This window comes from Kogia breviceps, chromosome 13 (assembly GCF_026419965.1).
Source record: "Kogia breviceps isolate mKogBre1 chromosome 13, mKogBre1 haplotype 1, whole genome shotgun sequence".
NCBI lineage: Eukaryota > Metazoa > Chordata > Mammalia > Artiodactyla > Physeteridae > Kogia > Kogia breviceps.
Genome location: NC_081322.1, coordinates 28981832 through 29003113, shown reverse-complemented (window position 1 = coordinate 29003113; position 21282 = coordinate 28981832). Strand labels below are relative to the sequence as shown.

General features: G+C 34.8%; 1 protein-coding gene across 1 annotated transcript in view; it reads right to left on the bottom strand.

Moving 5' to 3' along the window:
* MANEA (mannosidase endo-alpha) overlaps positions 1–21282 on the bottom strand; it is an 81233-nt gene that overhangs the window by 21402 nt on the left and 38549 nt on the right. Inside the window, exon 3 of the mRNA XM_059083268.2 lies at positions 18910–19019. Within this exon, the coding sequence (XP_058939251.1) occupies positions 18910–19019 (110 nt within the window). The remainder of the gene's footprint in view (positions 1–18909; positions 19020–21282) is intronic.

Genomic DNA, 21282 nt, shown 5'->3' with positions numbered 1-21282 from the left:
ATATTTAGCTATTTCTCTTTCCCCAGAGTCCCATTTCTATTCCCCAATAACTACAGTCTTTAAGCTGCAAAAGGAATATTAAGATAAAACTAATTTTTCATATTTTTATTTGGAAATAAATATTTCAACTGTGACCCCTATTATCTCTTAAAAAGCTTACTCAATTACCTGTACTGGATAAATCAGCCTGTGTTCCATTAGGCTATACAAACTGCAAGAAGTCTCAGAGTAAATGAAAACTTTAAGCAATTTTTAAAAGTGATAGCAACCTGAGAACTCAGGGTAAACAGTCTCTAGTTAAAAGATACTCTAATTCATGTTTTCAATAAGATTTGCAAACACATTTGCATTGAAAAAGAATAAACTTGAAGAATGAACAATCTGAGAAGTAGAATTATTAGACATGAAAATTAATGTGCAAGGACACAGAACAGCAGAGTGGATAATGCAAAAACCAAACCAGTATCATGAAGCTAAGATCATGAATAAACATTCCTTTTACACTTCACTCTAAATGATTCTTGTATTACATATTAGATTCTCATATAAAGTGCCTTGTTTCTAGACTCTGTATTATGTTTCACTGATCTCTGTGGATATTGATGCTAATGCCATACCCTTAATATCTGCCATTTTTAAATACGTTTTAGTATCTGCGAAGACACATTTTAAATGTTTAATAAACATTTTTTAAAAGTCTAACATTTTTCTTACACATTTATAAACTTTAGGGATAGCCTGTCAAATTCTTCATTTAAAATTTCACTGAAACTTTGAACTGGGATTGCATTAACTTTATAAAGTATATTGAAAATAAAATACAAATATTAGAGCATGGCCACTTTTGCAATTTTGGATCTTCCCGTAAAATTCATGTGTCTCCATTTATGTAAGTCTTCCTTCAATAAAATACCAAAGATATCCCTGTATCTACTGCTAATGTTATTTTCAGTGTAGTTTTTCCCATATTTTCTCCTGTAATATAGGAATCCTATTGGCTTATATATTGGGTTGGGCAAAAGGTTCATTCAGTTTTTTCTGAAAGATGGCTCTAGTAGTGATTAATTGTCTTTAACTTCATTTGAAACAATTTTGTTAGATTGTGTTGTGACAGCTGTCATATCAATGTGCATTTAAAAACAAATTATCAAAATTGGTGAATTTTTGTGTAGCCATTTTAATATTGAAGATAGAAGGAAAAAAGCAACATTTTCAGCACATTATGCTTTACTATTTCAAGAAAGGTAAAAACACAACTGAAACACAACCAAGGACTTGTGCAGTGTATGGAGAAGGTGCTGTGACTGATCCATCATGTCAAAAGTGGTCTGTGAAGTTTTGTGCTAGAGATTTCTTGTTGGATGATGCTCCACAGTTGGGTAGACCAGTTGAAGTTGAAAGCAATCAAAGCAAGACATTAATTGAGAAAAATCAATGTTACACCATGTGGGAGACAGCTGACATACTCAAAATATCCAAATCAAGTGATGAAAATCATTTGCACCAGCTTGGTTATGTTAATCGCTTTGATGTTTGGGTTCCACATAAGCAAAAAAACCTTCTTCATCATATTTCTGCATGCAATTCTCTACTTAAACATAACCATAACATTCCACTTTTAAAATCGATTTTTAAAAAATGGAAAAGTGGATACTGTACAATAATGTGGAATGGAAGAGATCATGGGGCAAGTGAAATGAACCACCACCAACCACACCGAAGGCCAGTCTTCATCCAAAGAAGCTGATGTTGTGTATAGGTGGGATTTGAAGGGAGTCCTTTATTATGAGCTTCTTCTGGAAAACCAAACAATTAATTCCAACAAGTACTGCTCCCAATTAGAAAGCAGCACTCAACAAAAAGTGTCCAGAATTAGGCAATAGAAAACACATAATCTTCCATCAGGATAACACAGGACCATTTGCTTCTTTGATGACCAGGCAAAAAGAGTTACAGCTTGGCTGGGAAGTTCTGATTCACCCGCCATATTCACCAGACATTGCACCTTCAGATTTCCATTTAATTTGGTCTTTATAAAATGTTTTTAAAATACATCTTTATTGGAGTATAATTGCTTCACAATGCTGTGTTAGTTTCTTTGTGCAACAAAGTAAATCAGCCATGTGCATACATATATCCCCATATCCCCTCCCTCCTGAGCCTCCCTACCCCCACCCCATCCCACACTTCTAGGTTGTCACAAAGCACGGAGCTGATCTCCCTATGCTATGCTGCTGCTTCCCACTAGCTATCTATTTTACATTTCATAGTGTATATATGTCAACGTTCCTCACTTCACTCCATCTTCCCCTTCCCCCCACCCCCATGTCCTCAGGTCCATTCTCTATGTCTGCGTCTTTATTCCTGCCCTGCCACTAGGTTCATGAGTATCACTTTTATTAGATTCCATATATATGCATTAGCATACAGTATTTGTTTTTTTTTCTGACTAACCTCCCTCTGTATGACAGACTCTAGGTCCATCCACCTCACTACAAATAACTGAGTTTCATTTTTTTTTATAGTTGAGTAATATTCCATTGTATATATATATATATATAATATATATTATATAATATATATATATGTGCCACATCTTTTTCCATTCATCTGTTGATGGACATTTAGGTTGCTTCCATGTCCTGGCTATTGTAAATAGTGCTGCAATGAATATTGTGGTACACGTCTCTCTTTGAATTATGGTTTTCTCAGGGTATATGCCCAGTAGTGGAATTGCTGGGTCAAATGGTAGTTCTATTTTTAGTTTTTTAAGGAACCTCCATACTGTTCTCCATAGTGGCTGTATCAGTTTACATTCCCATCAACAGTGCAGGAGGGTTCCCTTTTCAGCACACCCTCTCCAGCATTTATTGTTTCTAGATTTTTTGATAATGGCCATTCTGACCGGTGTGAAGTGATATCTCATGGAAGTTTTGATTTGCATTTCTCTAATAATTAGTGATGTAGAGCAGATGTTCATGTGCCTTTTGGCCACCTGTATGTCTTCTTTGGTGAAATGTCTATTTAAGTTTTTGGCCCATTTTTTAATTATTTTTTTTTTTTCGATATTGAACTCCATGAGCTGTTTGTATATTCTGGAGATTAATCCTTTATCCGTTGTTTCATTTGCAAATATTTTCTCCTATTCTGAGGGTTGTCTTTTAGTCTTGTTTATGGTTTCCTTTGCTATGCAAAAGCTTTAAGTTTAATTAGGTCCCATTTGTTTATTTTTCTTTTAATTTTCATTATTCTAGGAGGTGGACTGAAACAGATCTTGCTGTGATTGATTTATGTCAAAGAGTGATCTGCCTATGTTTTCCTCTAAAGGGTTTTTTTTTTAAACATCTTTATTGGGTGTATAATTGCTTTAGAATGGTGTGTTAGTTTCTGCTTTATAACAAAGTGAATCAGCTATACATATATCTCCATATCTCCTCCCTCTTGCATCTCCCTCCCACCCTCCCTATCCCACCCGTCTAGGTATAGTGTCCAGTCTTACATTTAGTTTTTTAATCCATTTTGAGTTTATTTTTGTGTATGGTGTTAGGGAGTGTTCTAATTTCATTCTTTTACATATAGCTGTCGAATTTTCCCAGCACCACTTACTGAAGAGACTGTCTCTTCTCCATTGTATGTTTTTGCTTCCTTTGTCGTAAATTAGGTGACCATATGTGTGTGGGTTTGTCTCTGGGCTTTCTATCCTGTTCCAATGATCTATATTTCTGTTTTTGTGCCAGTGCCATATTGTCGTGATTACTGTAGCTTTGTAGTATAGTTTGAAGTAGGGTTGCAGGATACAAAATTAATGCACAGAAATCTCTGGCATTCCTATAACACTAACAATGAAAAATCAGAAAGAAAAAATAAGGAAACAATCCCATTTACCATCTCAACAAAAAGAATAAAATACCTAGAAATAAACCTACCTAAGGAGGTGAAAGACTTGTACTCAAAAAACTATAAAACACTGATGAAAAAAATCAAAGATGACATAAACAGAAATATACCATGTTCTTGGATTGGAAAAATCAATATTGTGAAAATGACTATACTACCCAAAGCAATCTACAGATTCAATGCAATCCCTATGACACTACCAACGGCATTCTTCACAGATTTAGAACAAAAAAATTTACAATTTGTATGGAAACACAAAAGACCCCGAATAGCCAAAGCAGTCTTGAGAAAGAAAAATAGAGCTGGAGGAATCGGGCTCCCCAACTTCAAACTAAACTACAAACCTACAGTAATAAAATTCTCTTAATGGAAAAAATTCTAATTCCCTGGAAGACTGTAAAAGGCACATGGAACAGTTCTTTGCTCAAGAAGATAAAAAGACTTGGGAAGATGGAATTATGAAGTTGCCTGAAAAACAGAAGGTAGTGGAACAAAACAGTGAATACACCTGCGCTGATGGCTTCCTAAATGCAGCACCTATGGAACATCCAAACAACAAGTGCTCCTGCAAGTGAGACAGGTCTGGCTTTAGCAGCTGTGGGCTTGGTGGGCACATTCACATGAGAGTTGGGCCAGGCCAGACTCTGAGCAGCCTCCATAGCTCCCACAGCAGGCCCAGGTGAACAACTGTTGCATGTGCTGGGACCTGACCTCAGTGGATCAGTGGTCTGGTGAAAACTACACAGGAGAGTCACCAGGGCCATTTGCTGGCATACCCATGGTTATGATGGGACAGAGAGCAGTGCCAACAACAGTGTACTTTGTGAGCCCGCACAATAGGCAAAGGGTGACATAACAGAGCACACTCACAGTTGAACGTCTCCAGAGGAGGAATACTCAGAGGCTTGTCTCCCCGTGGAAGTGCTTCAATCCAACGTACCTCTCACTGCAGATCAGAAACACAGCTAAGAAACAGATCTTCGGGCCTCTACTTCAACAACTAAGGAGCACACCATGCCCCTGACAGGGCAGTGACAACCACAGAGCAAAGGGGAGGCCCCACTCAATATCTACCTCACACACCATGGGGCAGACATCAAAAGCAAGAGGAGCTATGATCCTGCAGCCTGCATAAAGGAGACCACAAACACAATAAGTTAGCCAAAATGAGATGACAGAGGAATCTGCTGCAGACGAAGGAGCAAGATAAAAACCTACAAGAACAACTAAATGAAGAAATAATGAAAACGAATCAGAATAATGATAGTAAAGATGTCAGAAAAAGAATGGAGGCATGGATTGAGAAGATGCAAGAGATGATTAACAAAGACATAGAAGAACTAAAGAACAAACAGAGATGAACAATACAATAACTGAAATGAAAAATACTCTAGAAGGAATCAGTAACAGAATAACTGAGGCAGAAGAATGGATAAATGAGCTGGAAGACAGAATGGTGGAAATCACTGCCATGGATCAGAATAAAGAAAAAAGAATAAAAAGAAATGAAGACAGTCTCAGAGACTTCTGGGACAACATTAAACATACCAACATTCAAATTATAAGGGTCTCAGAAGAAGAAAGGAGAGAGAAAGGGCCTGAGAAAATATTTGACGAGATAACAGTCTCAAACTTCCCTAACATGGTAAAGGAAACAGTCACCTAGTCCAGCAAGTGCAGAGAGTCCCATACAGGATAAACACAAGGAAGAATACACCGAGACACATGTTAATCAAACTAACAAAAATTAAATATGAAGAAAAATATTAAAAGCAACAAGGGAAAAACAACAAAAAACATACAAGGGAATCCACAGGTTATCAGCTGATTTCTTAGTAGAAACTTTGCAGGCAAGAAGGGAGTGGCATGATATACTTAAAGTAATAAAAGGGAAAAACCTACAACCAAGAATACCCTACCTAGCAAGGCTCTCATTTAGACTTGACAGAGAAATCAAAAGCTTTACAGACAAGCAAAAGCTAAGAGAATTTAGCACCATCAAACCAGCTTTACGACAAATGTTAAAGGAACTGCTCTAGGCAGGAAACATAAGAGAAGAACAAAAAAGAGAAAGGGAAGAAAAAAGACCTACAAAAACAAACCCAAAATAATTAATAAAATGACAATAGGAACATACATATCAATAATTACCTTAAATGTAAATGGATTAAATGCTCCAACCAAAAGACACAGACTGGCTGAATGGATTCAAAAACAAGACCCGTATATATGCTGTCTATAAGAGAACCACTTCAGACCTAGGGACACATACAAACTGAAAGTGAGGGGATAGAAAAAAATATTCCATGCAAATGGAAATCAAAAGAAAGCTGGAGTGGCAATATTCAATCAGACAAAATAGACTTTAAAATAAAGACTATTACAAGAAACAAGGAAGGCCACTACATAATGATCAAGGGATCAGTATAAGAAGAAGATATAACAATTGTAAATATATATGCAGCCAACATAGGAGCACCTCAATATATAAAGCAAATGCTGAGAGCCATAAAAGGGGAAATAATAGTGGGGGACTTTAACACCCCACTTACAACAATGGACAGATATACCAGACAGAAAATTAATAAGGCAACACAAGCTTTAAAGGACACATTAGTCCAAATAGACTTAATTGATTTTTATAGGGAATTCCATCAGAAAGCAGCAGAATACACTTTCAAGTGCACATGGAACATTCTCCAGGATAGATCACATCTTGGGTCACAAATCAAGCATCGATAAATTTAAGAAAATTGAAATCATATCAAGCATCTTTTCTTACCACAATGCTATGAGATTAGAAATCAATTACAGAAAAAAAACTGTAAAATACACATGGAGGCTAAACAATATGTTATTAAATAACAAAAAGGTCACTGAAGAAATCAAAGAGGAAATCAAAAATACCTAGATACAAATGAGAACAAAAACATGCTGATCCAAAAACTATGGGATGCAGCAAAAGCAGTTCTAAGAGGGAAGTTTACAGCAATACAATCTTACCTCAAGAAACAAAAGAAAATCTCAAATAACCTAAAGTTATACCTAAAACAAAGAGAAAAAGAAGAAGAAAACCCAGACTTAGTAGAAGGAAAGAAAAATCAGAGCAGAAATAAATGAAATAGAAACAAAGAAAATAGTAAAGATCAATGAAACTAAAAGCTGCTCCTTTGAGAGGATAAACAAAATTGATAAACCTTTAGCCGGACTCATCAAGAAATAAAGGGAGAGGACTTGAATCAATAAAATTAGAAATGAAAAAGGAGAAGTTACAATGGACAAAACGGAAATACAAAGGATCATAAGAGACTACTACAGTCAACTATATGCCAATAAAATGTACAACCTTGAAGAAATGGACAAATTCCTAGAAAGGTACAACCTTCCAAGACTGAACCAGGAAGAAATAGAAAATATGAACAGACCAATCACAAGTACTGAAATTGAAAGTGGATTAAAAAACTTCCTCAAAACAAAAGTCCAGGACCAGATGGCTTCACAGGTGAATTCTATCAACCATTTAGAGAAGAGCTGACACCTATCCATATGAAACTCTTCCAAAGAATTGCAGAGGAAGGAACACTTCCAAGCACATTCTATGAGGCCAACATCACCCTGATACCAAAATCAGACAAAGTTATCACAAAAAAAGAAAATTACAGGCCAATATCACTGATGAACATAGACACAAAAGTTCTCAACAAAATACTAGCAAACCAAATCCAACAACACATTAAAAGGATCATACATGCTGATCAAGTGGGATTTATCCCAGGGAGGCAAGGATTCTTCAATACAGTATATGCAAATCAATCAATGTGATACAGCACATTAACAAATTGAAGACTAAAAACCATATGATCATCTCAGTAGATGCAGAAAGAGCTTCTGACAAAGTTCAACACATTTATGATAAAAACTCTCCAGAAAGTGGGCATAGAGAGAATCTACCTCAACGTAATAAAGGCCATATCCGACAAACCTACAGCAAATATACTCAACGATGAAGATCTGAAACATTTCCTCTAAGATCAGGTACAAGACAAGGATGTCTACTCTTGCCACTTTTATTCGACATACTATTGGAAGTCCTAGTCATGGCTATCAGAGAAGAAAAAAAATAAAAGGAATCCAAATTGGAAAAGAAGAAGTAAAACTGTCAATGTTTGCAGATGACGTGATACTATACACTGAGATTCCTAAAGATGCTACCAGAAAACCACTAGAGCTCATCAAGGAAATTGGTAAAGTTGCAGGATACAAAATCAATACATGGAAATCTCTTGCATTCCTATATGCTAACAAAGAAAGATCAGAAAGAGATTATTAAGGAAACAATTCCATTTACCATTTCATCAAAAAGAATGAAATACCTAGGAATAAATCTACCTAAGGAGGCAAAAGACCTGAACTCAGAAAACTATAAGATGCTGATAAAAGAAACCAAAGATGACACAAACAGATGGAGAGAGATATCATGTTCTTGGATTGGAAGAACATATTGTGAAAATGACTACACTACTCAAAGCAATCTACATATTCAGTGCAATCCCTATCAAATTACCAAGGGCATTCTTCATAGAATTAGAACAAAAAAATTTTACAGTTTGTATGGGAACACAAAAGACCCCAAGGAGCACAAGCAATTTTGAGAAAGAAGAGCAGAGCTGGAGGATGAGGCTCCCTGACTTCAGATTAAGTACAAAGCTACAGTAATGAAAACAGTATGGTACTGGCACAAAAACAGAAATATAAATCAACGGATTAGGATACAAAGTCCAGAGATAAACCCATACACCTATGGCCACCTAATCTATGACAAAGGAGGCAAGAATATACAATGAAGAAAAGACAGTCTCTTCAATAAGTGATGCTAGGAAAACTGGACAGGTACATATAAAAGAATGAAATTACAACACTCCATAACACCCTACACAAAAAACAGACTCAAAATGGATTAAAGACCTAAATGTAAGATCAGACACTATAAAACTCTTAGAGGAAAACACAGGCAGAACACTCTTTGACATACATCACAGCAATATCTTTTTTGATCCACCTCCTAGAGTAATGAAAATAAAAACAAAAATAAACAAATGGGACCTAATGAAACTAAAGCTTTTGCACAGCAAAGGAAACTATAAACAAAACAAAAAGACAACCCTCAGGATGGGAGAATACATTTGCAAATGAAGCAACTGACAAGGGATTTATCTCCAAAATATATAAACAGCTCATGCAGCTCAATAACAAAAAAACCAAACAACCCAATGAAAAAATGGGCAGAAGGTCTAAATAGACATTTCTCTAAAGAAGACATACAGATGAACAAAAAACACATGAAAAGATGCTCAACATCACTAATTATTAGAGAAATGTAAATCAAAACTACAATGAGGTATCACCTCACACTGCTCAGAATGGCCATCATCAGAAATCTACAAACAATAAATGCTGGATAGGGTGTGGAGAAAAGGGAACCCTCCTGCACTGTTGGTGGGAATGTAAATTGGTACAGCCACTATGGAGAACAGTATGGAGATTCCTTAAAAAACTAAAAATAGAGCTAACATATGATCCAGCAATCCCACTACTGGGCATATACCCAGAGAAAACCATAATTCGAGAGGATGCATGCATCTTGATGTTCACTGCAGCATTATTTACAATATCCAGGAAATGTAAGCAATCCAAATGTCCATCAACAGAGGAATGGATAAAGAAGATGTGGTACATATATACAATGGAATATTACTCAGCCATAAAAAGGAATGAAATAATGCCATTTGCAGAGACATGGATGGACCTAGAGACTGTCATACAGAATGAAGTAAGTCAGAAAGAGAAAGACAAATATCATATAATAGTGCTTATATGTGGAATCTAGAAAAATGGTATAGATGAACTTATTTGCAAAGCAGAAATAAAGTCACAGATGTAGAAAACAAACTTATGGTTACCAAGGGGAAGGAGGGGGGGGTGGGATGAATTGGGAGACTGGGATTGAAATATATACACTACTGTATATAAAATCGATAAGGAACAAGAACCTACTGTATAGCACAGGGAATTCTACTCAATGCTCCGTGGTGACCTAAATGGGAAGGAAATCTAAAAGAGTGGATATATGTATCTGTATAACTGATTCACTTTACTGTACAGCAGAAACTAACTCAACATTGTAAAGCAACTACACACCCTTTATCAAGTTAAAGAACATTTTTTATTAAGAGTTTTATTAGTAATGAGTTTTTATTTTCTCAAAAGTTTAGTATCAAGATGATCATGTTTTATCTCCTTTAAATAATCAATTAAGGTTTATTTACTTAACACTTACATAGTGTTTACCATGTCAGACACTAAGGGCTTTACATATATTACCTCATGTAATCGTTATAACCATTCTGTAAGGTAGATATTGTTACTTTTTCCATTGAGAGATGAGCAAACTGAGGCATAAGAGTTAAATACACAGCTACTAAGTGCTTGAGCCAGGACTGAATGTGGGAGATTTGGATTCAGATTTCATACCCTTGAACCCCCTCTTAGATTCTTGCTAATAAACACTTCTCATATAAGTTTTCTTTAGAAATTTTGCATATATTTTCATTAATGAGATCACTGTATAAATCTTTTTGTGCTATCCTTCTTTAGTGTTTGAATCAGATCTGTGTTATCATTATAAAGTTGCAAGTCTTCTCTGGTAGCCAGTCTCTGAGATGGCCACCAATACTCCCCATCTTCTGATATTCATAACCTGTGCAGTTGCCTCCCACATTGTACCAGGGTTGGTTTACCAGCAGATAAACCAATGAAATATGGCATAAGTGACAGTCACTTCCTAAATTAGGTCAAAACACTGCACCTTCTATACTGAACTCTCTCTTTCTCAAATCACTCATTATGGGGAAGCCAGCTGCCATGTATTAAGGAGACAGTCCTGTGGAGAGGGTGCCCGCAAACTAAGTCCTGTATATCTGAAACATTGTAAATCAACCATACTTCAATTTAAAAAAAAAAGTACTAAGTCCCATTCCAACAGCTAAAAGAAACTGAAGTCTGTCAACCACCACATAAGAATGCTTAGAAGTGGATCTTCTAGGCTTCCGATGACTATAGTACCAGACAACTTGATTATAACCTTCTGAGAAATCTTGAACCAGACTCACCAGGCTAAATCACTTCCAGATTCCTGACCTTTAGAACTTGTGTGAGATATAAAATGTTTGTTGTGTTAAACTGCCAAGTTTTGGGGTAATATGTTATACAGCAATAGATAATGAGTAAGCTTTCCATTGTATTTCACTATCACAAAAATCAAGCAGTTCTCAAAGGTTGAACAGAACTGACAGGTAAGATCTGGTGCTTTGAGAAAGATATACACTCAATAAAATAGGATATAAGTCAATTTAGATTTTTTTAAACTTCTCTCTGCACAAAAAATAAAACTTTTTTGTATTTTCCAAGAATGCTGCCTATTTTTTATATATTTTAAATATGGTTATCTAAAACCTTAAACACTCTTCTATCTCTATAGATCTATTCCCTTTCAATTTTTGATATTATGTCTTCTCTATGTTTTTCTTTTTTAATCTTGCCAGTGGTTTGTCTATTTTTTTCATCCCCACAGTGGAAAAATAATTTATCTAGGCTACTGATTTTGAAGGTTTTGTATTTTATTTAATTAATTGCTTACTTCATCCATATTAATCCCTCCTTCTAATTTTAGTTTATTTCATTATCCATGTTCTACTGGTATTGATAATCTCAGTGCTATTTATTTTTAATCATCCTAAATTTTCACTTTTGATCTTTACTTAAAAGAAGTGTTATTTTTAGTTAAATGTTATAATTAAAATTTTAGACAATTTTACACTTTTAAAATGTTTATTTTGGCCTTATTTTTAATGTTCAGTTATACTGAATATGGTCAGACAATGCAGAACATATGATTATATTTTTTGTGAATTTATTAAGATTAATGTTGCTAACTACCATGTAACAAATTTTTGAAAAGTATCCTTGGATTTTAAAAACGATTCTTATTCTCTTGCTATTCATTATAAAATTTCCTTTGCAGTGCTATTCACAATCCTTTTCATCATTACTTCTATTTGTTTCCATGATTCATTAATTTCTGAAAGAAATAAATAAAATTTTATACTGTGAGAAATTTTCCTACATTTGTAACACGCCTTACTATCTGGGTAGAATATACTTGGTCTTACAACTGTCTTCAGACTTTCACCTGCATTTTTTGTGTACCTGGGTGTGTATGTGTTTGTGTGTGTATGTACCTTATATAACAATATAAGGTTTAAATGAAATACAGATTTTGACAAATTTTTAAGCAGCAGTTTGTTTTCTAACTACTTTAGAAATATTTACATTCATATGGTTAACAAAATTTGTTTTTAGTAAATCTTTGACATCCAAGATACTTAGACATGTTAACCTCACTAATTATTGTATTATCTTCATAAAAACACTACAATTTTCTTTCTTTTCTGCTAAAATAAACAGTAAGTATATGAATATAAAACATACAGAATAATAGTAAGGAAACTTTAATAAGGTATGATCTAGATGAGGTTTGGAACTCAGAAATGTTTTATGAAAAAATATATTATTAAAAAAGATTCTAAGTCATTTTCACATCAAGTTTTAATTAAAATGACTACTCCAAAAATTGTAATTACTATCCTCATGTCCAAAAGAATAGTTCATGAGTATTTTATTTTATTATCAATAATAGATAATAAAATAAAATACCTTTAGAAGTTATAGCTCAAGATGGCAATGTAGGGGGAGCCTTAACTTACCTCTCCTCCCAGGGACACACCAAATCTACAACTATATAAGGAACAATTTTCTCTGAAATAAACTCCTACATACTGGGTAAACAAAAAAAGACTGATGTTGAAATGGGTAGGAGAGGCTGAGACACAATCTAACCATAAACTCCACTCCTGGCATGGAGACCCATAATCAGGAGGGAACCCACAACTCTGAGCTACTTCCTGAGGAGCACAGGATTTGAAATCTACATCTGGCACCCCAACTTTTAAGACCTGTACCTGAGAGACAAGCACCCAAAACATTTACCTTTGAAAGTTAACAGGGCTGTTGTCCATGAGACACACAAGGCTATAGTGAACTGAGAAACATACTTAAAAGGCTCATGAGGATTCACTACGCCTACACCCCAGCGCCCAGCACAAAGGCAGCCAATTAAAATGCTTAGTCTTTCTGTAAAAGAGACTTATATGCTTATCTTAAAGCTTCGGCTTAAGTGGCAGGTACCTAATTTAAGACATACCGAGAAGCTTACTGAATACTCTCCAAAGACCAAGGAGCCTCCCCCGTCTCACTCCAGGTCACCTTATCTTCCAGACAGAAGCTTGTATATACACCTGATGGCCTGGTTTTTGTGGCTGCTTCTAAGTAAGGGGGCACTACCTTGATCACCTGGCTCTGGTGGCCAGAGTAGTGGACGTTTATGAGTCCCATAGGACTGAAACAAATAGAGAAAGAGTTCGTAACCAGAAACAACCCACAGGACAAAGCAGAGAGACAACAGACAGGCACCCAATCTTTCTGTGAAAGAGGACTAATAATATCCTATTTTCATAGCTTTGGCCTGAGGGGAAGACATCAAATTAAACACACATCTAGTGGCCAACTGCAATCTTGTGCAGAGACCAGGGAAAGAAGTGGGCACCTACTTTGCAAACACCCTCCGCCCAACCCCAGGTCATGTGAATCTTTGAGAAAGGAGCTTCTGCCAATATTTGGTGCACCAGCTTTTGTGGTTGCTGCCCACAAGAAATAACCCTTGATAGCCTGCCTCTGGTGGCTAGTGGTTGTGTTCATGGGTCTAATGGGATGGCACAAAGGAAGAAATGGTGCTTAACTATCATGCAGGGCTCAGTACAGAGAAAGCAGAATGAAGTGTCCATCTCCCAGGCTTCCATGGAAAGAGGTATATATGTATAACTTAAAAGCTGCTGCCCAAAGTCTGGCTTCCAATCAGCCTGAATTTAGGTGCTGACTGAGATCCTCCCTTTTAGGACACTGGCAGGTCTTGGGAAACCCTCAACGGCTGGGAGCCACTAAGAACTAAGTAGGTTGTTTGGACAATCACAAGGATATGAGAGACAGCCAAGAAACAGGACAGGGTTAAACATTAAGGTTCATCTCCTACATGAGGCAACACCTTCAAGACTGGGAGAAGAGGTTGTTTCATCTAATACATAGAAACCAACACAAAATGTCAGGGAAACTGAAGAAACAAAGAAATATGTTCCAAATAAAAGGACAAGATAAAAACTTCAGGAAAATACTTAATGAAAAAGAGATAAATGATTTACATGACAAAAAATTCAAAATAAGTAATGAATATGCTCACTAACGTCAGCACAAAACATGAAAGAAGTGAGAATTTCAACAAACAGAAAATAAAGGAAAGTACCCTTACAGAAATGATGAAGTTGAAGAATACAACCACTGTACTGACAAATATGAGGGTTCAAAAGCAGACTAAAAGCAAAACAAAAGATCAGTGAACTCAAAGACAGGGCAGTTTAACTCCTCCAACTAGAGCAGCAAAAATAAAAACGAATAAAAAAGAGCAAAGATCGTTTAAGAAATTTATGGGAAAACATCAAGAGGACCATTATTTGCATCAGGTTCCTGGAATGAGGAGAGGAAAAGGGCAGAAAATTTATGTGAAGAAATAATGGCTGAACACTTCCCTAATCAGGGGAAGGAAACAGCATCCAGATTTATTTATATATATAATATAAATAAATCATCAAAAGTTAAAAGCAAGGACAGACTGTATGAAGAAGCAAGAGAAAAACAACTTCTTATATACAAGGGAATCCCCCAAAGACTATTAGCATATTTTCCAGCAGGAAAAATTGTAGAAGGGTGTGGCATGATATATTTAAAGCTCTGAAAATATTAAACTGCCAACCAAGAATACTCTACATGGCAAAGTTATCCTTCAGAATTGAAGGAGATATTAAGAGTTTTCCAGAAAAATAAAACATAGAGTAATGACCAATAGCTCAGTCCTATAAGAAATGTTAAAGGGACTTTTTAAGCTGAAACAAAAGGGTGCTAGTCAGTAACAGGAAAAAAAATACAAATATATGAATCTCACTGGTAAAAATTAACATACAGTAAAATTTAGAAAAACCTAATGTTGTAAACGTGATAGATTAATTGCTTATACAAAGCACTAGTTAAAGGTTAAAAGACAAACAGTAAAAATAACTATAACTGCAATAATTTGATAGTGAATATGCAAGATAAGATGATGTAAATGGTGACTTCAAAAATATAAAAAGGGGGTAAGTAAAAATGTAGAGCTTTAGACTGCTAAGAAATTTGTTATTGACTTAAAACAGACTATTATAAATATAAATTGTTTTATGTCAGCATTATGGTAACTACAGAGCAAAAACCTAGATTAAGTATACAAAAGACAAAGAGAATGGAATCTAAGACTGCCACTACAGAAAATCATCAAATCACAAAGTAGGAGATCAAGAGAAGTAGAGAGGAAAAATGAAATTACAAAATGTCTATAAAACAATAAACAAAATGGCAATAACTCCATACGTGTCAATAATTAAGTGTACATGGACAAATTCTAGGAAAACAAACAAACAAGCAAGCAAAAAAACCATAGAGTAGATAAACAGACTTTTTTAAAGTCATCTATATCTTACCCACAAGAGTCTTACTTACATGTACAAACACACACAGTCTAAAAACGAAGAGATGGAAAAATATATCCCATGCTCTTGGAAACCAAAAGAAAGCTGGGGTGGCAATACTTACATAAGACAAAGAACATAAAACAAAGACTGTAATAAGAGACAAAGAACAAAGCAGATCATTACATAATGATAAAGGGATCAATACAATAAGAGGATATGACATTTGTAAATATTTATGCACCCAACATAGGACCATCCAAATATAAAAGCAAATATTAACAGACCTAAAGAGTAAAACAGCCATACAATAATAATGGGGGATTTTAATACTCCACCGACATCGCAAATGGATATATTCTTAGAAACATACAACCTTCCAAGGCTGAATCATGAAGAAATAAAATCTGAACAGACTGATTACTAGAAAGGAGATAATCAGTAATCAAAGACCTCCAACAAACAAAATCCAGAATCAGACAGCTTCACTGGTGAATTCTACCAAATATTCAAAGAATTAATACCAATCTTCTCAAATTCTTCCAAAAATTAGAAGAGAAGGGAACATGTCCAAACTCATTTTATGGGACAAGCATTACCCTGACACCAAAACCAGTCAAGACACCACAGTAAAGAAAATTACAGGCCAATATCCCTGATGAACAGAAATGCAAAACTCCTCAACAAAATATTAATAAGCTGAATTCAACAATACAACAAAAGTATCATATGCTGTGATCAAGTGGAATTTATTCCAGGGGTGCAAGGATGGTTTAACACCCTCAAATCAATCAATGTGATATACAACATTCACAAAATAAAGGATAAAAGTCATGTGATCATCTCAAAAAAGCAGAAAAAAGCATTCAACAAAATTTAACACCCATTCATGATACAAAGTCTCAACAAAGTGAGTATAGAGAAAAAGTACTTCAACAAAATAATGGCCATATATCACAAGCCTCCAGCTAAAATCATACTCAAGGGAGAAGAGTTGACTGTTTTTCCTCCATGATCAGCAACAACTCAAGGATACCCACTCTCACCACTTTTATTCAATAAAGTATTGGAACTCCTAGCCAGAGCAATAATGCAACAACAACAATAACAAATGAAAGGCATCCAATTCAGAAAAAGAGGAGTAGAACTGTCTCTATTTGCAGATGACATTGTGTGACATACAGAAAACTCTAAAGATTTCATCAAAAAACTGTTAAAATAAACAAATTCAATAAGCTTGCAAGATACAAAATCAATATACACAAATCACTTGCATTTCTATTCACTAATGAACTCAGAAAGATAAATTAAGGAAACAATCCTATTTATTGTACAACTGCATCAAAAAGAGTAAGATACCTAGAAATAAACTTAACCAAGAACATGAAAGATCTGTACACTGAAAATTATAAGATGTTAATAAACAACATTAAAGAAACAGAAATAAATGTTAAGATAGCCCACACTCATGGATTGGAAGAATTAATTTTGTTAAAATGTCCATACTACCAAAAGCAATACATAGAGTCAATGCAATCCCAAAGGCATTTTTCACAGAAATAAAACAAACAATCCTAAAATTAGTATAGAACCACAAACGACCCTAAAGCCAAAGCAATACTGAGAAAAAAGAACAATGTTGGAGGCATCACACTCCCTGATTTCAAACTATATTATAAAGCTATAGTAATCAGAACATAAAAACAGACACATAGATCACTGGAACAGAACAGAGAGCCCAGAAATAAGCCCAGGCACCTATGGTCAATTAATAACAAAGGAGCTAAGAATATACAATGGGGAAAGGACAGTCTTTTCAATAAATGGTGTTGGAGAAACTGAGCTGCCACATGCAAAAGAATGAAACTGAACCACCATCTTATACCATATACAAAAATTATCTAAAAATGGATTAAATTCTTAAGCATAAGACCTGAAACCATAAAACTCTTAGAAGAAAATAAAGGTAGTAAGCTTCTTGAAATTAGTGTTGGTAATGATGTTTTGGATTTGACACCAAAACCAAAACAACAAAAGCAAATATAAACAAGTGGCACTACATCAAAAAAGCTTCTGTACAGCAAAGGAAACCACTAACAAGTGAAAAGGTAACATAATAGATGGGAAAAAATATCTTCAAATCATGTATCTGACAAGGGGTTAATATGCAAAATATATAAAGGACTGTTACAACACATTAGCAAAAAAAAAATCTGATTGAAAAATGGGCATAAGTTCTGCACAGACATTTTTCCTAGGAACACATACAGATGGCCAACAGGTACTTGAAAAGGTGCTCAACAACACTAATCATCAGGGAAATGCCAATCAAAACCGCAATGAGATATTACTTCATACCTGTTTGAATGGCTATTATCAGAAAGACAAGAAATAAGAAGTGTTAGCATGTGGAGAAAAGGAAACCCTTGTGCACTTTTGGTGGAAATATAAATTGATGCAGCCATTATGAAAATAGTATGGAGTTTCTTAAAATAATTTAGAATAGAATTATATTTTCCTGCAATTGCCCCTCTGGGTACTTATCCAAAGGAAGCAAAAACACTACCTTGAAAAGATGACTGATGTTCACTGCATCATTATTTACGATACCCAGGAAATGGAAACAACATAAGTATCCATAACGATGAATGAATAAAGAAAAATGGTGGATACACACACACACACACACACACACACACACACACACACACAAGGATATTACTCAGCCAAAAAACAAAACAAAACAAAAAACAGGAAATGCTGCCACTCATGACAACATGAACAGACCTTGAGGGCATTATGCTAAGTGAAATAAGTCTGTCAGAGAAAGACAAATACCATATGATCTCACTTATATATGGAATCAAAAACAAAACAAAGCAACAACAAAAAGCCCCCACAAAAAGTTAAACATAAAACAACCAATTCATAGATACAGAGAACAGATCTGTAGTTGCCTGAGACAGGGGTTGGTGAAGTGGGTGAAGATAGTTAAAAGGCACAAACTTCCAGTTATAAAATAAGTAAGCCTCCAGGATGTAAAGTACAGCTTGATAACTACTGTTAATAATACTCTATCATATATTTAAAAGATGCTAAAAGAATAGAACTTAAAAATTCTCATCACAGGAAAAAAATTGTAATTATGTGTGGTGATGGAAGTTAACTAGACTAACTGTGATAATCATTTCACAATATATACATATATCAAATCATTATGTTGAACACAAACTAATCTAATGTTATATGTCAATTACATCTCAATAAAATAAATTAAATAAAATACCTTCAGATTATATTTATGAGCTTTATCCAAAATAGTTGGTACCAAGTTATCAGTAGGTTCTCCATTCTCATCATTTGAGTCAGGTGGGTACCAAGATAGGGCTAGTACACCTAATAGAAACAACCAAAAAGAAAAGAAAAATAAACACAGGAACAGGAATGAGGTATTGTTAAAAAAATAAAGGTATTGGTAAAAAATACAGGTATTGTAAAAAAAAACAAATATATGGCAGAATAAGGACCAAATTGTTAACAATAAAAAGAAACATATTCTCAAAAAAGTTTTGTTACGTTACTTAGATACCACTTATGATTACTTGATTACTTTGTATACTCAATACTTTAAACTTTTTATCAGGCATTGGTATATTTTAATTAATTAGATTTTACTTTCTAGAATGTTTTAGATTTACAGAAAAAATTGTACAGAAAGTAGAGTTTCTATCTTCTCTCCTACTCACCATCCCCCCATGCCACACAGTTTCTGTTAGTATTAACATCTTACATTAGTGTGGTAAATTTGTTACAACTGATGAACCAATGTAGGTATATCATTAACTAAAGTCCAGAGTTTACATTAGGGTTCCCTCTTTGTATTGTACAGTTCTATGGCTTTTGACAAATGTATGGTGTCATGAACCAACTATTACAGTAACACACAGAGTAGTTTTACAGCCCTCAAAACCCTTTGCACTCCACTTATTAATCCCTCCTCCTTCTCCTTCCTCAGTCCCCCAGAAAATAACTCATCCTTTTACTATCTCTATATACTTTGCCTTTTCCAGAATGCTATGTAGGTGGAATCATAAAGTAACATTTTCAGACATTTCTTATACTCTGAAATATGCATTTAAGTTTCATTCTTTTAAGACTTGATTTTTTGACTTTTAAGACTTCATTTTTTATTCTTTCATTCTTTTTAAGACTTGACAACTCATTCTTTTTATTGCTGAATAATGTTCCATTGTATCAGTGTGCCACAGTCTGTCCACTTACCTATTGAAGACATCTTGGTTTCTTACAATTTTTGGTAATTATAAATAAAGCTGCTATAAACATTTATGTGCAGATTTTTGTGTGGATCAATATCACTTAATAGAAGATTCAAGAAATTTTTTTTAATTACAGTTTATCCCTGTAGTAGCTACTTACTTTTGAACTGATAAACTACAAAAAGAAGGTTTTAGAAACAGTAAGCCTGCAAAGAAATTACTAACTGGAGAGGGATATCTTTGAAATCAACTAATCCAAAGCCTCATTACATATATAAAGAAGCAAGAGGCCACTAAAAGTATGGTACTAATTTCTAAATCATTTAACAGACTCTTTCAGACAAGGAGGAAAATGCAACGTTATCAGAAGACAAGCATGTGGAAATACAGAAAAGGAAGGCAAGGTTAGAAACTGGCAGAGAACTAAATTTTAAGACTTAAATTTGTGTTAACTATGTCGTGTACAAACAGCAGTCCCATCTAAAGACAAAACAGAACTTCTAGGTTAAGTTAACAGAAAAAAAAAAAAAAGATATCTGTCCCCTATACAATCTGAAAATAAAAATAACAACAAGAACACAGAGAGATAGAAGAAAGAATCCATAATATATGGGGCTTCAGGGGAGATTTTGGCTACTTAAGAAAGCAGTCATGGAAAAACAATGTTAATGAGAAAAGTGTCTGAAGACAACTGACCAAACATTCAAGCTGCCTACTTCTCCAGCTTATAAGAAGAACATCACCAATGAAAAGTGACAATAAAGATTATCTCAACATGGGACCTATGAAAAAATCCTGCAAAAACATGGTGGAAAAGAACATGGGAAAACATTATAAAGGAGAAACATACAAAAGAAAGATTATGCCACAGAGCTCAGGAAAATTATGAACACGGCATGCTTCAATGAAATTAAATACAAGATTCCTGTTTCTAATAGTAGATTAGGTTACTTAGACCAACATTCCCAACAAAAACAAATTATTAAATAAGATATGGGGGGGCTTCCCTGGTGGCGCAGTGGTTGAGAGTCCACCTGCCAATGCAGGGGACGTGGGTTTGTGCCCCGGTCTGGGAAGATCCCACATGCCATGGAGCGGCTGGGCCTGTGAGCCATGGCCATTGAGCCTGCGCTCCACAATGGGAGAAGCCACAACAGTGAGAGGCCTGCGTACCACAAAATAAATAAATTAATTAATTAATTAATTTAAAAAAATAAGATATGGGAACAAAAAACTTCCAAAAGCCAAAGAGCTGAAAAGTAAAGAATTACCTTTCTAAAATAAAAGTGAAAATGTGAAGTCAGAGAAGTAACTGGGAAAGGAAGTCAGTCTGCCCTAAGCATAATTAGAAGTAAACCAGCCCTCAAAATCAGTGGATTAAA